This window comes from Pyrus communis, chromosome 14, assembly GCF_963583255.1.
Source record: "Pyrus communis chromosome 14, drPyrComm1.1, whole genome shotgun sequence".
In the NCBI taxonomy this organism is placed as follows: domain Eukaryota; kingdom Viridiplantae; phylum Streptophyta; class Magnoliopsida; order Rosales; family Rosaceae; genus Pyrus; species Pyrus communis.
The window spans coordinates 3,012,718-3,029,233 of NC_084816.1; the positions used below are offsets into that span (position 1 = coordinate 3,012,718).

General features: G+C 36.9%; 3 protein-coding genes and 1 pseudogene across 3 annotated transcripts; 1 reads left to right on the forward strand and 3 right to left on the reverse strand.

Annotated features, from left to right (window-relative positions):
* Nucleotides 1-40: 40 nt before the first annotated feature.
* Nucleotides 41-8,149, reverse strand: LOC137715187 (uncharacterized). The gene is made up of 20 exons (XM_068454426.1): nt 8,033-8,149; nt 7,815-7,927; nt 7,656-7,731; nt 7,350-7,492; nt 6,964-7,050; nt 6,457-6,540; nt 5,639-5,846; nt 5,369-5,454; nt 4,990-5,221; nt 4,783-4,906; nt 4,225-4,361; nt 3,568-3,676; nt 3,317-3,359; nt 2,931-3,102; nt 2,748-2,818; nt 2,521-2,614; nt 1,494-1,709; nt 1,193-1,402; nt 627-1,019; nt 41-534 (listed from the first exon to the last, which is right to left on the reverse strand). Exons 1-20 carry the CDS (start codon nt 8,048-8,050, stop codon nt 409-411), a joined length of 2,742 nt encoding a protein of 913 aa, XP_068310527.1. The 5' UTR covers nt 8,051-8,149; the 3' UTR covers nt 41-408.
* Nucleotides 8,150-8,733: 584 nt separating this feature from the next.
* On the reverse strand, nt 8,734-11,279 carry LOC137715644 (bifunctional bis(5'-adenosyl)-triphosphatase/adenylylsulfatase FHIT-like). The gene is made up of 5 exons (XM_068454986.1): nt 11,266-11,279; nt 10,735-11,055; nt 9,779-9,926; nt 9,232-9,330; nt 8,734-9,136 (listed from the first exon to the last, which is right to left on the reverse strand). Exons 1-5 carry the CDS (start codon nt 11,277-11,279, stop codon nt 9,023-9,025), a joined length of 696 nt encoding a protein of 231 aa, XP_068311087.1. The 3' UTR covers nt 8,734-9,022.
* On the forward strand, nt 10,916-13,412 carry LOC137716016 (protein YCF54, chloroplastic-like). Its single transcript, XM_068455402.1, has 4 exons — nt 10,916-11,050; nt 11,669-12,021; nt 12,120-12,352; nt 13,068-13,412. Exons 2-4 carry the CDS (start codon nt 11,770-11,772, stop codon nt 13,261-13,263), a joined length of 681 nt encoding a protein of 226 aa, XP_068311503.1. The 5' UTR covers nt 10,916-11,050; nt 11,669-11,769; the 3' UTR covers nt 13,264-13,412.
* Nucleotides 13,413-13,537: 125 nt separating this feature from the next.
* On the reverse strand, nt 13,538-15,539 carry LOC137716014 (reticulon-like protein B4; annotated as a pseudogene).
* Nucleotides 15,540-16,516: the final 977 nt, after the last annotated feature.

Below are 16,516 nucleotides of genomic sequence, written 5' to 3' on the forward strand. Positions count from 1 at the left end.
TATCATTATATTTCTAATTCACATCTTTTCCGAGAGTAACAGAGGGATCGCATTATGTACCACGTCTCTAACAGAGGTCCGGCCGCTTGTGCCGGATGAGCTATGGAGGTGTGGTTTCATAATGTGAGCCAGAAGTGCCTTTCGTCTGGCCACCCTAGGCAGAAGGCATTTCAGTTTGGAAGTAGAACGAGAATCGCACATCATAGGCAACTGAAACCAATCTATTCAAAATTTACCTTACTGTCTCTCGATCAGGCGGGTTAGTTGTTGATCGGTCCTAAAATTTTAGGGACTCACAAATGCTGTACGAACAGTTTATTCTTTTCCGACAGCCGGTAGTAAACTTCAGATCAACCATGTTTAACATACTAAGTCTATTCAGCAACTAGACAGCCTGTTCTTTTACAGTTAGATAATCATATACAAGTTGGTCTTTTTATATATTAGAAAGTCAACTTCAAGGGAGCTAAGTATATCGATCACAGATTGTTCTTCAGATCCGCTGAAGTGCTCCAAAATCTCAGAGAGAGAGACCTGCAAACATCCAAGTTTTTAAACTTGTTAGTTTTACCTTCGCTTGAAAAGTGAGGATAATAACGCTTACCATTTCACTACATTATACTTACCCCGTCTTGGTTCTTAAGCCAATCGTATATGGAACTCTCCGTTGCCTTCAATGCAAGGGAACTTTCATCATCTGGACTACCAAGTTTTTGGCGTTTTGTTGGGAGTAAATCCTCTAAATGTGCTTTGGGTTGGTTTACTGCTTGTCCCCTGGTCAAGGGAAGAGAAGTGGTCTCTTCAACTTTACCCGAGCTTGCAACTGAATCTTGGGCCAATGCCTTATCTTCAAGAGGTTCTTCCGTGGGGGATTTACGAGCAGAACATGGTGACGATTCTGTTTCCTTGCTTGGAAGTTGACCAGCTTCTTGTGCATCATGGGGGCTAGATGGAGTCCCTTCCAGAGACACTCCAAGCCTTTGCATTGCCAGGCAAGTCTTGATGTGTGCATAACTTATCTGGCATTGTAAAACATTCAAACAGATAAAAGAAAATGCACGTAAATGGCCCATCTATATGAGTATGAAGCACATAGAAAACATAAATTTGCGTACATATACACAATTAGACAGTCACATTAATAGCATAACTGAAAATGAACTCCAAAATCAAGGCAAAGGTTGAGGCTCACATCTTCTGGCAATTCGTCTTTGATAGGCTTTAACCTTTCCGTAGGGCCAACCTTTGAAATGGCACACTGTATATCGGAGAGAACTTTATGCGTTAGTCCAACCTCGTTGCATAGCCTGATCCAATCAATTTCGCATCCTTCTTGAGCAGCTTCTACCAGATAATCAAGAACAGTCTGCTCTTTAATAGGAGCAGATCTACCAGGGAAGTTCTGTGATTAAAAAGATTTAAGGTATGTAAGAATTGGAAGTATAAGGAAAAGATAATAATCCATAGTAAATACTGAATATTGGAAAACATACAGCAATTTTCTGAATCGACAAACCCTCAACATGCCACAATTTCCAGGCTTCAAACTTTGCTGGCGTTAACTTTCTTGGTTGGTTGGGTACTGGATAGACTTTTCTCGTAATAGCAGTAGTTTGTACGGTTGCCTCTCCATCCAATGAAAGATTTAGTCCTTGTGATAGATCCCGAATGATCCGAAGAAAATTGTTTCCATGAGTCACTACAAGGTGCTGCATGTATAAAGATGACATTTAGCCTTCTTATTTAGAAAAGTTAAAAGAGCAGGAAAACTTAGATGAAACAACGAAAAATATCATTTACTTTGCTAGGATAATTCATTGAAGCTTCAGTTAGATAAAAAAAAATCGCTGAATGTGCTATTTGTGACTTGGTGGAATTAGAACCGCGGCCAACTGTTTGTTCAGTGCAGGAAGCAGATCCGGGACATTGTTAAGGACGAGATAAAGGTAGTATAGATTATATGCTATCTTGGATAATTTTTTTTTTTTTTTCTAGATTTGAATTTTGATCTCCCTTGAGGCATTTGACAAGCATTCAGCCATTATAAAATCAACTTTTACGAAAAGTGCTTCTATTGTCGTGAATTATGGCGTGTGGAAAGGCATTGTCATGTTCAATCCTGCAACGAATTTTTTACCAGTTACTCGTGCCTATGTCCAGTAAATATTCTGGATAGCACTGGAAGCCATCAGAAAAGTGTGCTTGAGAATAGTGAACCAAGTATTGATCTGTACATATTCAAGTCCTTTGCCAGCCAAAGGACACGATTAGTACAAACAGATTACATTCAGTCGGAAAAACACAAAACATGTATCTGCATCAAAACTTGTTTAACACAAATGCAATGTATCAAATCCTTGTCGTTAAGAACTAAAGATTTTGAGAGGAAATTTTTTTATTAGTTAAACTACGAGGGTTTAGTTGGTTTGCCAATTATGATTTAGATCCTGGTTAACTATCACACTGGAGAATGGAGATATACATACAGAAAACTTTGCTATTGCTCTCTGCAAGACATACCTGGTTGACACCATCGATGTTTGCTAGCCTTGCTTTGGTAGATGGTCTTGCTAAAGCAATTTTTTTAATCGTTTGATCACCGCAAATAGCATATCTGCAAAGAGTAAAATTTGGATGAACTCAATGTTTTCGGTAAAAAAAAAAAAAATGAAAATTGCTTTTAAGACATTAAGAGAGAAAATATTTGGAATTTGTGGTCTTGACTATATAATTAAAAAGAGATCTACGGAGCGGTTCCAAGGCTTCTTGCGAGCTTCCTTCTCTCTTCTAAAAGCATGTGGTAGAGTTGTTTCTCTGCCTGAGAGAAAACGAAAATGCGTAAAAAAGGTACCATTGTAAATGTGTATAACATACGGATAAAATATTGAGTAACTGAGGTGAATAAACACAATAACAATTAAGTTGCCAACCTCTGAGAATCCTTCACATTCCAGAGTAGCCAAACTCTTAATTTCTCCAACTTCGCCTGATGCATGTTTATTGTCCTCATCATTGACCATTTCACTGGTCAACGGCAAGAATAGGGGTGGTTGATGATCCGGTCCAGCAGAACTAAGAAATTGGTAAGCTTTTGGACTAAGACTGATGCATGAAAAAAGAAAATTCAAATTCAATCATTTTCTTTTCGAGTTTTGCAATTGAAATTCAAGAAAAAGAAGAAGACCTATTATTAATGACAGAGAAGGGTCATTTCTGGTGGCATTTAGTATCATATAAAAACTAAATAGACGTCGAAAAAGAGATTCATTATTAAGTTTTACCTTCTGCAAAAGTAGAATAAATGAAAAGAGTATACCTTACAGTTCGGTATATGTCCTTTACTGTCTCCCTCAAATAACCTGTATTAAAAAGAGCATTTTAACTCATGCACAGACCAATTATCAGTTAATAACTCAAATGCAAGTATATCAGCTTATGTGAACAAAGATACAAGTATAACATGTAAGCGTTAGTGAATGTCTTAAGCATTCATATGCCTCCGGTATTAAAATGTCAAAAGTAATACTCAGAGCAAGGAGACCAGGATAGAAAGTGTCACTTATATACCAGAAGAGATTAATTGGTAACCAAGGGCTTTCCACCAATTCGAAGAATAGTCTTTCCCAAGCCCATGCAGTGGAAGCTTGTCATATTGGGCATCAATAATTTTTTTAGCCTGTATGCCACATGGAAAGATCACCATGAGTAACCCAACGATGTAAAAGTTGAAAGGAAAAAAAAAAAAAAAGCTGAAAAATGACACTTTAAAGAACTTTAGGACCAGGAGCTTTCAGAAAGAACAGCGTTTAACAGAAGCTAACTGTATAAAACAATTAGCTTCTAGGAATTCTTAATAATTTTTTCGTTACAACTTTCAGCTTGTATCACTCACATGTTGTTTATAACCTTATATCATTAAGTTAATTTGAATTTTATTCCTTCAATGTTAGCAAGAACATAACTGTCTTTTGAAAACCGCAAACAGAGATATCACTAAAGCTAAAACACAAGGCTAAAGATTCACATTTTTTCCCTTGAACATCACCTAATGTAGAAGAGAGAAGAATGAATCCACGGAAAACCAACTTTTATTCATACACTTCAACTCTTTGGACCTCCAGATCATCAAATGCTAAACATTCTCGTAGTAATTACTTGTGCACCTTTTTATCGATGATAAACATGGTATACTGTGTTTCAAAATCAAAATGCATTAAAACTCACTCGAGAGCCACGAAGAATGTCTACAGGCATACTGAGACCCCATTTACCCCTACATGATTGAATGCAAGCCATTAGAAGAAATGCTTCTTTAGACATGTCTCGCTCCCTCTTTGTGGAAGTGCAGTTATCACAATTACCTACAAACACAATTTTAAGCCACCGCATAATAATTGGTTCAGTTTAAGTTGAAAGATTATCTACCATGGAATACTGATGCAGGTGAATTGGTGCTAAAGCAATAAAACAATTATGTTTCATTTTAATATTATAATCTAAAAACATTTTATGAAACAACTCCAACTGTCATAAAAACTTTCAATCTATCTAATCTAAGTAGTCCCTTGAATATTAACATGAAATTATATCATCTCTGTCAAGTTCAGTTCTAATATTTTATTGAAACAAAAAGCACTGAATTTAAATCCTAGCATCAAAAGCTAGCAGTGAGTAAATAAGGCAGATGATTGAACTATAGTACATGGATGCAGTTTGAAACTTCAACACTAAAATTAGGGGGGTCTGAACTCAGGAATTCCAATAAAGAAAGAAGATCCATACCGCATTTATCAGTTGGAAACTTTTCCCCAAAATGACCAAGCAAAGCCTTCCTTCTGCAAGTTGTCAGTAAGCAGTACCGTTGTGCTGCCATCAACGACTCTACAACAGCTTTACGTTGACTTTCCTGGTGATTAGAAGCCCACAATAACTCATGAGGCAGAAAAATATTTAGCCACATCCTAGAACAGAAACAAAATAAGCACTTACAGAATGTAGCTCTCCAATGTAAAAGTCAGCTTTTGCAAAGTCACTTCTAGTGTAATAAAGCCAGCAGACAGATGCAATACCATCTCTACCGCATCGTCCACTTTCCTGGTAATAAGACTCCAAGCTCTTTGGGCAACCATAATGTATCACTTGCCTTATGTTTGGCTTGTCAATACCCATTCCAAAAGCAATTGTAGCAACCATGACATCGAGTTCATCTCGTACAAACAATCTGATGAAAAAGAATGACAAGCATCATGTAAAATCCGATGCAACGCAAGGTTAAGAAATGGAAGGGTGCTGTACTCAACAATTACATTGATAGCACAAGGAGCAACTATAAATTCTACTTTAAATACACATGGAATAGGATGAGAACCTATGGGACTCTGCACGAGCTTTATTGTCCATTTGACCATGATAGATTCCAGCCTTAATACCTACCTCCTTGAGTGACTCGAATACCTAGGGAAGGTAATGAAAAACATTAAAAGAATGTAAGCCAGGTTCTTCAGAAAATTCATTCATGAATAAAACAAGACATTGATAAAAACTATCATATACATGATATAATGCGGACAGTAAGTTACACAGATACAGTGCATGCACAAAAATACATATGTTAAGAAAACGAAATTAAAGAACGTACCTGCTCAACATCTTTAATTGTCGTACAGTAAATGATAGTTGAACCATCTGAACGCACAAATTTTGAAACTTCTTGAACGAGCTCCTGAACAAATGATTGACCACGATTGAATGACTTGACACCATAGAACAGATTTGTCCGGTCAAATGAGCCTATGGCAACATATGGGTTTTGCATCTTCAAGGAATTAACAATGTCCATCCGAACCCTGGAATATGAATACAAGAAAAGATAAATATTGAAGTTTTCATAACATTAAAAAATAAAAATAAAAAATAAAAAAAATAAAACAAATAAAAAAAAACCTTAAAAGTAAATCAAAGTAAATAATGCAGGGTCTCCAAGTGCATCACAATTTTCACCAAGTGTGTTACAGTTTTCACCTATTTGAAAGAGAATTATAGTCATATACGTTAAGTTACAAAAATCATAAGAGTATGGGTCAAGTAAGGTATAGTTTTGTGCCACCGTTCTCTAGGATCTAGCAAACATAAAAAATATTAGATGACAATAGCTCACTTCCTAGTTCCCACGGTTGTTCTGCCAAGTTATGAAGTTCCAGGGGTAAGCAGAATTAGAGACACTAGTACAAGAAACGAAAATATTTCTGTTGTAATATAAGGCACCAAAAGCAGATAATACAAGCGGCTTACAGAAATAAAGAATGTTTGTAAATATTATCAATTGAATTCTGAGGATTTTAAATAAACGAAAGCAATATCCGAATAGAAATGCAAGAGCTGATAAGAACATCAAAGTCAGAGAGAGAGAGAGAGAGAGAGAGAGAGAGAGAGAGAGAGAGAGAGAGAGAGAGATACTTTTCAGTAGCAGTTGCAGTTAAGGCAATAAATGGAACATCAACAAGAAGGCCACGTAACTTGTCTAGTTTCTTGTATTCTACCCTGTAAAGTCCACAACGAGAAATGCTTTGATGATGAAGATTAGTGATTACAAGTAACATTAAGATAATTATAGGCATTAAACAAGGTGAGAAATAGATATACAAGGAACAAAATCGACACATGAAGCTCTGACTGAAAAAACACTTGTGGACGAATATGCATTAAATAGTAATTTGGAAAACAAGAAACTAACCATAGTACCACCACCCAAAGACTAGGCAACTTTGTTTTAAAACTGAAGTAGGATCAGTAAAGGAACTTAAGCTTTAGAGATTTTGTTGATCTCAATCCCATTCTAGCCAGAAATTGGAGAATGATGCCAAAATAAATGTCACAGGCCAAAGTCCCAACATTTCAAAAACAAAGACTATGAAATCAAGTCATTACGATTTACGTTAGAAAGAACCACTAAATATCAGTAACCTGAAATCATGGCCCCACTCCGATATGCAATGTGCTTCATCAACAGCAAACAAACAGAGTCCAACACTTAGCAAATTGGACCAGAAACTGCAAAAAGGCATAGAGTCAGGATACCAATTTCTGTGAGATACATAAATAATCTAGAATATAATACTGACATCGAAAAATCCACTAAACTCCTTCCATATGCCAACAAAATCTTGATAATGGCAGACACTATAATATAAAGTTCTCATCTACAATCATCGTACGTTCATGACCACAGTAGTCCTAGTTCACTAGTCCAAACTCCGAGCTCATGTTTGTAATTGTAATATAGCACACAAAGTGCACAACAGAACAGAAAACTTGAAACTGATATATGGCAAATAAAACTAGCAATGTACCTTGAAGGAACCAAACATGCCTTTTCCGGGGTCATGTACAAGATATCAAATTGACCACTTTCAGCTCTGCTCTGGACAGTGGAATCAGTTTGGCTACTTCCCATAAACTCGGCTCTAATTCCGCGTTGCTTCAAAGACATCACCTTTAAACAAACATCAAATATTTCATTTAACTTCCAACGACACGCAATTACTGATTACTAATCTTCAACAGAAACAGAATTAAATTACATGATTATATACCATTATTCAACCAAAACAAAAAACAAAAACCAACCCAACAAAAAGAAACAATCTTTGGTTCACCTGATCTTGCATTAGGGATATAAGAGGGCTCACAACAACACCAGTCTTTCCGACAACCAACGGAGGGACCTGATAGCTGTCAACAAAAACAACCCAGTAAATCAAACACTTCTAAAACCCTACTCAAACGACAGAGAAAGGAAAGGAAGAAGCTTTTACCACAACGACTTGCCGCTTCCGGTGGCCATCACAATCAATGAGTCGTTTCCTTCTATGATTTTCTCAATCACTTCCTTCTGGTACGGTCGAAACGAAGAAAACCCAAAATATTTCTACACCCAAAAATTCAACAAAACTAAAATTAAAAAAAAAAAAAAAAAAAAAGACTAAAAATGAAGAAAAGAAAACAAGAAGCAGAAGAAGATAAGGTCCTTCACCTTGAGAATGGACTGCATTTCTGCTGAGACGATCAGTCGGCAAGGATTTTTTGGAGGAAAGAAAAGCACTTTTGAGTTTTTAGCTGCTTTTTTTTAGGAGTTTTGAGAAATGTTTTTTCGCTTTTCATTAAGCAGATAATAATACATATATATATATATATATATATATATATATATATATATATATATATAGCGTCAGAAATCCCCAACTTCTCCCGCCATTTCTTTGAGGAAGAAACTTCGGAACCCCCGGCCCACAGAAACCAACCACCGCAGCCCAATACCCATATATGCGCCATATTCTACTTTAGACTAACATAACGTGCGAAAACACCGGAAAAGAGGTCTTTGGACTTGGGGTTTTTGACAATGTGGCTAGGCGCACATCTGCAAGTTTCTTCCTTATCTTTGGTTGTTAAAACAGTTGTCTTATAACTTGGTCGGTAACATACCATTGGAGAAGCAGAACCTATCGATCCCGCGTCATTTTTTTTAAGGAAAACTAATAAAAATAGTTTAAAAACTTTGAGTTTTGATGATAAGGACAAAATAAAGGGTAAAATGAATAGTACCAGATTTGACTTTTTAATGTAAAAATATGATTTTTCGTTAAAGTGAACAGTACCGTAAGTTTTTCATTAAAACTCCCTTTTTTTTTTACAATGTAAATTGAAACTTTCTCCAAAAGCATGTTGTATAATGGTACATTTTTGAAATTTAGAAAACTTGTGGTTGAATCTGTTTGGAATGTATGATGAAACTGTCGTCAGATAACATATACAAATGAGCATAAACCGGGAGCCGACGGACGTCAACAACTTAACACAACTATCAAGCTCCGACTCTAATCTGGCTACAACTATCAAGCTCCGACTCAAATCCGGCTACGACTCAAATCCAGCTACAATTGTAGTAAACCATCCAAACACAATGGAAACATCCGGCGAGAAAAAAATTACATATTGTGCTGCATATCGGAACATCTACATTCTAAAACAACTTTTTGTACTCTTCGGCTTCTTGTGCCATTTCCTCGAGGCTTTTGTCCTTCCTTTCCTTGTCTAAATCAAGCTTTTGCGTTAATTCCTTCTCCTTTTCATCTAGCTATAGCATTGAACAAAGAAAAAGTAAATACTTGAGGCTAAAATATACGAATTAGTAAGTGTTAATAAAACCTGAAACAGATGTTCTAGTCTTACTGCATCATAAATCTCATCATTCTTCTCAAAGTCGCCACCTTTCCGTGGGATGATATGAATATGAACATGGGGTACAGTCTGTCCCGCTTCGGGTCCATCCTAAGGTTCCAACAAGAGGACAAAGTTAGCTTCGGGGGACATGAAACCATTACAATGTGCAGTAACGAAAATTTCAGATTCAAAGATATGAACTTCAGCATTAAGGACCTTCTCCCAACAAACATCACAAAGTAAAATTGTCGCCATTGAATACCACACGAAAAGTGGGTAACCAGCTCTGCCTCAAATAACGAGTTCAAAGCATAATTGCTGGGTGATATGGAAGTGAAAAGGAACCTAAAAGCTTGGAGCAAGTTTCGAAGTATGACCAATGTACGCTTTATGTGTCGATAAACAAGAATGACTGACAAATATAAGGCATTAAGCGATCACTTTGTTATTAGTAATATCATTAACAGACCTCAAGGGCAAAATAACTGTCTGAAAACCAGGCCAAACACAGAAATATTGTTCACTAATATAAAAAAGTTAGTCTAAAAATTCTTACTTGAATAGCAAATGTGAGAGATGATGCTTTGTGGTAACTCTCAAGCCGGCTACCAACCTTTTGTGCTGTGATCCAAAGATCACTTGTCTCATCAGCAGTGAGATCAACAAAGCGCTTCACTTCACGCCTTGGGCAGATAAGCACATGTACATGATGTCAAGTCAAGCAAGATTGAATCGAGCATATTATAATTCCACAATAAAATGGGTATAATTTGCACGCACAGTTACACACAATGCTTGGTCATCCTTCTGCCGGTGTCTTTCAACACATGCAGATGAGAAAGGAAGTAAGGCACACATATCAGTCCATGATAAACTATATACAGAGTCGTGGTCCGAAAGAGACCAGTCAATATCTACTAAAAAAAAGGGATGCACTTAGTAGCATGTTCTTAAGACTCGAGCATTGCAACCAGCTGAATCTACTATCTGCTGCTTACATTTTGGTGCCACAGAAAACATTTTCGGACCCAAAATCAAGCTGGATAAAAGACTCTTCCTTTTCGAGTCCAGAACGAAAAACCAACACCCTTTCCTTTGACATCCATATTCATTACTCACTAGCATGATCCAATCAATCAGTAATAAAACTCATATACCGCCTTAATTCTCCAAGCAAGAAAAAGGGCACAAAAACAAGGAAATTTCCCGCAGATAGCTCTTTACCGTAGTGGCGAACAACAATCATACCTATGCAACTGGTGCTGGTTCGAACTAACTATTTAACCCACTAAGGCTATTGCCGCTAAAAACAGAAAATTTCCGAACTTTTTTTTTTCTTATATAACATATTAACAATTCATTTATTCACCGATCCCAACACAAAATTTAATTTCAAGGCAAATAAAAGGATATGACCTGCAAAGAAAAAGGAGAATTGGGTCATCAAATTTGCAATTTCTACATCCAATTTTCATGCTTTGATTATTCAGTGTTAAGAGTAAGAGAAAAGTACCAGGAACAAGAGGGCGCATGTTAACCAGGGCGTAGGATAGCTTGGTGGAGTAGAACACTTCCCTCCTGTCGATATTGTACGGCCCGAACTTGAAGCTCTCCGAAGCCATCTGTCTGCGTTTTATAAACAAAATATAATGAATGGTGCCGGCGGCGGAGGTTAAGGAAAAGGAAAGGGCTGGAATTGGTGGTTTCTTGGCGGGGGTGGAGAAGTAGGAAGGACGAAGGAAGGCGGTTCTGGCGACGGAGGACGATCGTGTAATGAGAGATCTGACAGTGGAAGCCACCGTTGGGAATAGAATTTTACGCTTTTGAGGTGAGCTAATGCTTTTTTTTATTTTTTATTTTTTATTTTTATTTTTTAACTTGCCAAACAGTTTTTTTTTAATTTTATTTTATTTTTAATATTCCTCGAATGTTAGAATCTCAAGAATTAGAAATTTTCGTTTCCTAAAACGTAAAATGTTAAACGACTCAAGTATGTCTTTATTGACTGAAAAGTAAACTTGTTTACTCCTTTTGTCATACTACAGATTATCATACATCTAACCTAAACGGCTAAACTCTTTTGTGTTTGTCGCATTTCCTCAACAAACATCAAATCATAAACACACTAATTTATTTTAGAGCCCCGCTTCAAAGGTTTGTCTAGAACCTTCAAATTCTCAAGGTCAGTACAGTGTCGGATCAAATAATTAGAGAAAATCAAATGAACAGAAATTAATAAAAAATATGTGTGAAGTATATACGGATTGCACCACAATTCGTTTTAGGTTTCAACTTTCCCTTTAGGCCTATGTTTTTTTTTTGTTCGCACAACGTTATATTATTAAGATGAAACATTACAATAGCGGTGTCTATATACCATATAAGTTGCTTCCTATGTCTAATTTTCTTGAAAGTAAAAAACATATATAATATGTATTTGTATCAGGAAAAAGATAAGTAATGTAGATAAACACTGGATAAGGCTGGCTCAGCTTGTTATATCGAAGCAAGGAAGACACAGCTGAAGAAGAAGAACCAGAAGGAGAAATGTCAGCCGTGACAACTCTCAGTCAGGCATGCTGGGCTGCCGCCGTCGTGAAGCCGAAATCAAACACCGCCATTTCCCATATCCAAAACCCAAAGCCCAAATCTTTAGCTCTTCCTCTCTCCGCCAATTCCAGCTGCGGTCACTTCTTCTCCTTCAATCCCAAAACCACCCTCAAATCCTCCTCCTCCGTCCGCACATTCGTTGCCGCCGTTGAATCCGACCAGCTCAGCTCCTCCGACTCCGCTGACAAGGTCCAATTCTCTCTTCAACCCATAAAAAGTTTTCCTTTTAATTTTTCATTTTCTCATCCAAGACTGTAAATTTTGAAACTTTTTGTTTCTGAATGCAGGAAAAGCCGAGCAGGTACTATTTCGTGGTTGCAAATGCGAAGTTTATGCTCGATGACGAGGAGCATTTCCAGGAGCAGTTGTGTGAGAGGCTTCGATACTATGGAGAGAAGAACAAAGAGCAGGACTTTTGGCTTGTGATCGAGCCTACGTTCTTGGATAAGTTTCCTAACATTACTAAGAGATTAGGAAGGCCTGCCGTGGCTCTGGTTTCGACCAACGGTCCTTGGATTACGTAAGTTTTTGATTGCGAACTTGCCCGGTTGCAATTTGTTGTTTTCTGACTGCTGTTTTGTTTCAGATTCATATGTTTTGTTAGTTAAGTAGTGATGTAGCAGAATCAGAGGTTCAATTGGGAATTTCTGTTGTGTGTTAGTGTCCAATTCTCTTGTGACAAAGTTTGATGATGCTAAGTTTCTAGACTCGATCGATCTTTATGGTAGAACGCGGACAACTGCAAGAATCCGAAAGTTTAAGTTGTTGAAGATGAGTCGAGAATTGTGTATCTAGCTAACACTGTCTCTAGTTTGCAGCCTTATCCTGCGCGTGGAGAGGTGGATGTAGATATTCATACATGTGCATCTTCACCTTGCATCTTTTAAGTTTAGAAATAAGTGGTGGAAAGGGGGTTTAGAGTGATGTTTGAATCCAGTATCTCCTGCAACTAGAGCTACGATATGATTTTAGAAAACCAATAATCCTCGAAAGTCGAAGTCCTTGAGAAGGATTACATTGTAACAACCATGTAAAGATGAGATTCTACACGATTGAAGCGTATACTTACACCATTAAATATGCTAGCAACAACTCCTCAGCTAAACAAACTACATGACCTGATGTTTCGATATAAGAAATATCTTCATGTGTTTGTACATAAGTAGAAATATGAAAGTTGTGACCCTTACAATGGGGGCAATGTCTCTGAATCTGATCATGTTTTGCGGCTGCAGGTTTATGAAGCTGAGACTGGACAGAGTGTTAGCAGAAAGTTTTGAAGCCGAGAGTCTAGAAGAAGCGTTAGCCTCCAATCCAACCACTATCAAGTTTGAGAAGCCACAGAAATGGGTAGCACCTTATTCCAAATATGAATCCGGGTGGTGGGGGTCCTTCTTGCCGCCAAGAACGAAAGAGGAGAGCAAAGCGTAAATTACTTTTTTTCTTTCTCAACGTGGATTTCGTCATCTGTTACTAACTAGAGCTGAAGTTGATGCATGTAGGTAATGTGATGTTTTGCAAGGTTAGCACCTCATGTAATAAACTTGTGTAGTTGCCTATTAATGTGTGAAGAGAGTATTCAAGAAGTTGTCTGTCCAAAAGGATGAAGAAATTTGCTTGTGTCATGCGCGATTAATGTAATAGCTTTCGACATTGCATTCACATCAGAAAACCGAAATATGAACGAATACATTTTCTTCAATCGAGCAAGGAAGATGAATGATTACTTTTCTTGATCAATACTCCTCGAGGAAAACTAATTAAACAAGACTACTAGTGAAAAACATAGAAAGCAACATATTTTCTACATCTTCATTACAGCCTTGATCAGAAAAAACCTGAGGGAACGAAACCAGCAAGAACGGAATATGAACTGTACCGACTATATGAAGAGGAAGAGTCCAGCAGAACTTCAAAAATATTCAGGCAGGCAAATAATTTTGGTTGCTTTCTGTTCTTGTTAGAAATTACTTTCTTTCTGAGTTTCTGAAGGACTGTTTCATCCAACACTGCATACTGCTTCTTTATTACAATCAGCGCTTTCTCTGCAATGCTGTCCACGCTATCCTCAAGATTATCGTACAACGCGGCACTATCATCAGTATGACAAACACTGACCAACCAAAACGAAAAATTCAGTACTCGTCTTGGTAACATAATTAGCAGACAACGACCAATTAGCTATTAGTCGAATGATACTTTTCATTTTACAAAATGCAATGTTAGTAGATTAGTCGACATTTATAGTTTTCGATGCAAGAACAAGATGTTATTTATAACAATTAGTCGAAACATGAATCGTGGATCAACAAAGGCCTCTCAGGAACTTCTTTAAGAATACGAAAGAGGAATCTCATGTAAACATTGCAAACAACATCAACGTTTGTAAATGTTGATCATAGAGATTTCCAAGGACTAAAAGCTCTATGGCAGAGACGAAACAGTTGGAGCTGATTTAAACCTAAGTAAAGGAAGCTTAAGAAAGTGCACCGGCTTCCGATGACAGAGAGAACCCACAAAGTCGACGCCACCTGCAAACGACTTCATCACGTTAAAGTTTCATGTTCAATCAAAACCTACTATTCTTGCAGCATAAACAAAACCTAGAGGTGTATGAAAAAATGTCGGTACCGCGAGGAAATCTCTTATGTCTCTCCCAAAAACTACATGCCCAAATGATCTTAACGCTTGATTATATGTAGTTGTCAAGGAAATAGCAGTCCTCATAAACAGGTGCTGTGGTACTACAATCTCTGGAATTTCTGGTGCAGACCTGTTTCATCATCATATTCTATCCAGAAATCATAACACAGACACATGAAAAAACCAATTAAAAAAAGGAACTTTAACGAAAAGCTCCCGGTACTGTTCACTTTAACGAAAAACCACATTTTTACACTAAAAAGTCAATCCTAGTACTACTCACTTTACCCTTTATTTCGTTCTTATTGTTAAAACTCAAAATTTTCAAGCCCTTTTCATTAGTTTTCCTTTAAAAAAAAGGGAAATATGGGCAGATAGAAGAAATGCTAAGGCGCTTATAAATTCATAAAACTAGAGGAACCCTAAATATACAATAAAGGGGCATTAAAACGTGGTTAATGCACAGCGTATTGTGTGTTCAGTGTCTTCCGAGCTCTATTTTTTATAGTTTGTAATTAACCGTTTGTTTTTTTTGTGCATATTAGCCTAAACAAAAATTAAATTAGACAAAATTAAGGAGCTCACACATGGATGAAGGAACCAAAGTTGGACCACAAGAACAAGGCTGTCAAGGAAAGCAATGAAGCATGGCAAAGAAACACAACCAAATTATAACCTAATCTCTCAAAGAGAAGCCATGTGAGTGTTGCACCCATAAAAATGTAGGCTGAGATCTGCTTGTTTCTCCAAAGTGTAATATCAGCAGCTGAAAGAATTAATTAATTTCACTTTAAGGTTAATAAAAGCATGAAATTTACAGCAAGCAGAAGAATTTTTTTTTACAATTACAGTTTACGTACATACACCAGCGCCGAGGACAACATGAAGAGAGGCTTCTGGCGACCAAACAATCGGTTCTTGCATGTAAAAGCCAAGCAGTAATTATCAATGTCGGAGTCGGAAGAGTCATCTGGATCTGATTGGTTGGTGAGAAATTCAGAATCTGCAATATCCACGTCCACCGGATCCAACATTTTATGTGTACGTTTAATGTTTGTATGCATGTAAATTGTAATTACATTAATCACTCTCTTAATCACTTAACCTGCAATGCATGTCACCAACAAAACAGATTACGAATTGCATGCAAAAATCACGTCAAACAACCTCCATTCCACTCATTCTTTACGTCAAACAACCTCCATTCCACTCATTCTTTCTTCTGAATCCCAACTTAAATATGAGGAACTGGAAGGCTTTGATCTTCTGGTGTGGTGCATGCTTCTCTACCCTCCACAACACCCCTTGTCTTGTGGCCACGTGTTTCTGGAAAGGGGCAATTGAAGTTCGGGTGAAAGAATAAGAATATGATGGTGTTATTCACATTGGCCTATTTTTATTTCTCATACTCTCTTGCTAATTTTTTGCCATTAATCTTTTTCAGTTCATTTTATATGACAGTCAAAAATTGAGAGGATATGTAAAAAGTAAAAACAAGTGTGTGGATAACACTGCTCTAAGAATATCATATATTTGGACTAGAAATTTCTTTGTAGTTACATTTTTTTATATATTAAACTGTAGAACAAAATAATTCTTCGATAATAGTTGTATGCAGAGCACCTACCTCTCTAAATGCAAGGAGACCTAATATACTAAAAAGATCCCCCTGGTCCCTCGCGTAAATTTGTGTTATTGAGAATAGAAAGGTAAGGATAAAACAACAATTGGGACATCATTTACCAAAACCTTGCAAAATGAAGTAATAAAGAACCATTAATTTGACAATCAGAAACCCGTCAAGATTAGAAATTCAAATGCGAACTAGCAAAAGCACGCCAAAGATGAAGAAGACAAGCTCAGATTTACCAAAACAATCCGCAAACACACCTTTCTCAGTAAATGTAGGAACAAAAAAAAGTCTGGATCAAAATTTAAAAAAAAAAAAAAAAGTCGATGTCAACCGTGTTGAAAATGAACAAAATCAACACCAATAATAATTGTAAAGAATTACGCAAATTATGAACTGTGATGGCCAATA